At 54.2% G+C, this 4355-nt stretch overlaps 1 protein-coding gene across 1 annotated transcript; it reads right to left on the minus strand.

The window, feature by feature from the left end:
• Positions 1 to 716: 716 nt before the first annotated feature.
• bmp15 (bone morphogenetic protein 15) lies at positions 717 to 3804 on the minus strand (the record flags this gene model as incomplete). The annotated part of the gene is made up of 2 exons (XM_080023613.1): positions 717 to 1765; positions 3522 to 3804. The coding sequence occupies 2 exons, from the start codon at positions 3802 to 3804 to the stop codon at positions 717 to 719; spliced, it is 1332 nt and encodes a 443-aa protein (XP_079879739.1).
• Between the last annotated feature and the right edge of the window lie 551 nt (positions 3805 to 4355).

Consider the following 4355-nt stretch of genomic DNA (forward strand, 5'->3'; position numbering starts at 1 on the left):
CCGAGATCATTTGGGCTTTAACATTCAAAGTCACAACACGACGAGTAAAGACAGAGTTAAAAAACAAGATACGAAAAAGAAAAAAAAAAATAACACATCAACACCTGAATCTGGGGGTGGGGGTCACCACACATTTCTCCTTTTGTTTTTGGAATAATCAGGTTGATAAAACGAGAGGGAAAAGGGCAAATGAGCAGTTAAAGCTTCAGGGGATCGAACGCACGTGAAGCACCACTTCCTGTCCTCAGCTTCCTCATCTGATTCCCAGCGCTCCGACCGGACCGGTCGCACGTTCCCATTCGCTTCAGCAGCTACGTCACGGTCCGCGTCTATAAAGGTAAGCTTTCTGGTCACCTTCCGGGCTCTCCGGTTCTCCCGGTTCTCCGGTTCTTTAAAGTGCTTTTGCAAAACGTCGGGCCGAGCCGACGCGGCGGCCATTTTCCATCCGCCGCTCGTCGGCGTGGAATCGAACTCACAGGATTTTCGGTCTAAAAGAATGTGAACGCTCGTATCTGCACCAACACCAAAGTTCGGGTGTAAGCCACAACCAGTCTCTGAGGAAGTCAGCGCAGCGCTGCTGAGGAAGTTAGCGCGGTCGGTCGGCCGCCCAGCGACGGGCGACGTTAGCGTCCCCGTTGGATGTCTCTAGCATGGGGTCCACTGCCCGCCCCCCCGCCCCCACCCAGGGGGTTCCTCCAACTCCGCCCTCCTCTGTCCTAGCGGCAGGTGCAGGACTCGGCCACCATGTCCTCCAGCTCGCGGTACTCCACCTTCTGCTTGTGGCGCACCAGCACGCTCATGGGCATGTAGCTGTAGGGCACGCAGGCGGTGGGCGGTAGGTCTCCCACGCCCAGGTCCCGGATGGCGGTCTGGATGATGGCGTGGTTGGGGGAGTGGTAGCCGTAGTGCAGCATCCGGGGGCAGTCGCCCTGGCAGAAGCGGGGGTTGTAGACGGGTGGGGCAATAAAGTAGTGACCCCAGCCCAGGTCCTCGAAAGACAGCCGGAAGGAGTGCAGCCGGCAGCGGCTGCCCGGAGCCACGGCTTTGCCCCGCTTGTTTCCGGGGACGACGGACACGACGGAAGGTAGAGACGAAGATGAGGACGAAGGAGTAGGTGACGATGAGGAGGAGGAGTTGGGGGACTTCTTGAGCGCCTCCAGAGAGGGGTCTTTGGCATCCGGCGACGCCCCCTTCGGGTCCTTGGAGCGCCGGTGTCTCCGTCGCAGCGCGGGGGCCGGGGGGCTCCGCTGCTGAGCGGCGGGACCCTCCTCCGCTGCCAGGAGACTCCTCATCCAGTCCTTCACCTCCTGCTCCTCCTCCAGGTACAGGAGCAGCGAGGGGACCTCCAGGTGGTACTCCGACCCCTCGCCACCCCTCCCTCTAATCCTTTTCCTCACCCCGCCTCGGGACCAAGACGGGGCCCCCGACTCCGTGCAGAGATACCGGACGGCAAGGGCCAGGCGCCCCCCCTGGCTCGGGCCGGGCCCCCGGAGGAGGTGTCCGCTCACGTGCGCCGTGATGTCCGTCTCCGTCCACTGGTCGTGGGGCTCGATGGTGACCAGGTCCCTGGGCAGCGGCCCCCGGGCTTGGTCGTCCCCACCCACAGTGGTGATCTGAGCCCTGCACCGGGGCGGTCGGACGTCCTGGCCGGCGCTGGTGGAGGTGGAGGGTGGGGAAGAGCGGAAGTGAACAAATGAAGCCCTGATCAGCTGCTCCAAAGGGAGAGAATCGAGGTTGTACTCCACAGTGAACTTGTAGTGGTGGTCTGAAAGAGGGACAGAGAGAGACAGACAGGGAGAGAGACGGACAGAGAGAGAGACAGACAGATGAAGTGAGAAAGACGTTAGGTTAGAGGTTTTCTGGCCACGTTGGCACCATCCTTAACCCTGAAGCCAACATCAACCAACCTCATACAGACCACGCCCGCGAAAAACATTTCTCTCCCCAAAATCGTCCCAGTACCTCCAACCTCCAAGCTCCATCAGTGTATTCCATTCAACCCCCTGAACCTCCTCACTGTTCACTCTCTGGGTGGAGGAGAACAGCGTGCTGCACTCCCCGGAGCTCCTCGGTGGAGGCGTCCCTCAGGGCTCCACACTGGGACCATCAGCGCTCACCGTCAACAGAAACGCCGCTCCCTTCCAAACCCACCGCACGCCGTCCACAAAACCTCCAACACCATTGACACCACCACAGAACCACACCCACAGAGCCACACCCACTGCAGAGGAGCTGCAGACGTCTCAAAATGATCTCCGGGGCTCAACCCCTTAAGAAACAGGATCTGCGACGACTCATTCACCTCCACCTTCACGTTGTGAGCGCTGATCAACGTGGTTACACCGTGGAACACCATCACTTAAATGAGGGCTTTCTCTGTGTTTATTTTAAGGATCTCCATCCTCCGAGGCCTTGGCGACAAGCCACTACAGTTAGAATTCTTCAATGTTTTGTTTGTTTGTTTCGTTCAATTAGGAAACAGAGTAAATCAAATCCATCGAACCAGTTACAGGGGTGGGGTATCAATGGCTCTGTTTGATTTGCTTCTTATTATTCGCAGCGGAGAGGACATCGCTCCCTCTCCATGACGCATTTTAATGAAAATGTGAAATTTTTTGTTCAAATTCCAGGTAAGTGAGGGTTTATTTTGGTAAGGTTGGGGGTTGGGGTTCGATAAGGTTCCCCTTTTGTTAGGGTTAGGTTGGGGCCTCCCTGCTCAGAGTTAGGGCCCGGGGATGGAGCTTTCCTGGTTGGGGATAGGGCCGGGGGCTGGGGAGGGGCCCCTGAGAGCCCAGGCTGCGGACGGCCATCACTTTTTAGCGGACGATCGCTTGTTGGCACGACACCGGCAAGCCTGATGACAGACGTGCAAAGATCATTTTTAAATGGCTGACACCCACACCACCACTCATATACTACATCCATCCCCTGTAATACACCACTGCATTTCACCGTTTGTTTTTCTGTGGCCAATGTCCTTTATTCTCTATTGTAAAAAAAACCCCAAAAAAAACAAAACATTTTAATCTCAAACCTGAACCTGAAACATAGAAATCAAGTGAATCCCAGTCCAGTCACAAAGGGCTCCACCCACCCCTCCTGATCCTCACGTCACATGAACCTCCAGCTCAAAACTCCATTTGCAACCTTGTGTCCTGATGTGACGTCAGGGGAAAAAAACGGGCAAGTTTTTCTGTGCAGATTTATAAAATACAGGAAAATAAACTGCAACCGGGACACGGATCCAAACGACAAGAAAGACGAGTGGAAGAGTGAAAAACAAAAACATCTTCCACCAAATCTCAACGACAATAAGCTTCATTCCTACCTGGTCATTGGGATGAAGGATATGAATTTAAAAAACACCCAATACCAAATAAGACAGAAAAAAGACAGTTTAAGAGCAATAAACAGAGACGACAGAAATAAACAGTGCAAAGCGGTGATACACTGTGAAGGAATGTGGGTCAGAACCAAACAAGTTATGCAATAAAACGGAATCGATAAGAGCAGTGAAATACCTCTGAGCGCCGCCAGGTGGCGCACGGAGGACGCAGCGGGGCGCAGCAGCTGCACCGTGTTGGAGCCGAACCTGCGCCGCTGTTTGGGCCTGCCGTCCTGCCCGGCGGCACTCCGGTACAGGGCCAGCATGAACTGCAGGTTCTGCTCCGTCACCTGGCCGTCCTGGGAGGGAGAGCCTCTGGGTTCGGGTCGGGGGTGGTGCTGGTCCCGGTTCGAGGCTCCTCCGCAGGTGGAGCACCATGACAAGAGGACGAGGCAGGTCAGGGCTGAGAAGGTCTGCATGGTCCCTGGAAGTCCTGGATCCCCTGGAGATCCCGGATCCCCTGGAAGCCCTGGAAGTCCCGGATCCCCTGGAAGTCCTGGACCTCAAGGCTCCGCGACCCGCAGCTGCTCTGGGTTCAGTCGCTCATCTGATCACTGGACATTTCTCATTTTTCTGTTTGCTTGACATGACGATCTACTTCCTGGAGGAAGGAGCGATTAACCCCAATTAACCTGCGGGAAGTGCGTCACGGTGCGTCAGGTGCGTCAGGTGCGTAAAGGTAAAATACGAGAAATGTATTGTGTTTCGGGTTTTCTACTCTGACATTGTTTGTTTAATTTTGTCCATTAAAAAAATATTAATATTAAGTCAATAAAATGCCGTGTAACGGTCAGATATTATGAATCCATCTTTGGGAAAAGCCTCTGAATGTGAGTGTTTCGTATTTACTTCATTCCATTTTTATTGATGTGTTTGTTTATGAATTTGTTTATTTTGTATCTGGTTCCGTTTATTCTGCTATTGCAACTATCGTAATGTTAGGATGTGGTTCATGTTGTAAATAGTGGTT

Source organism: Zeus faber (genome assembly GCF_960531495.2).
Source record: "Zeus faber genome assembly, chromosome: 22".
Taxonomy (NCBI): Eukaryota; Metazoa; Chordata; class Actinopteri; order Zeiformes; family Zeidae; genus Zeus; species Zeus faber.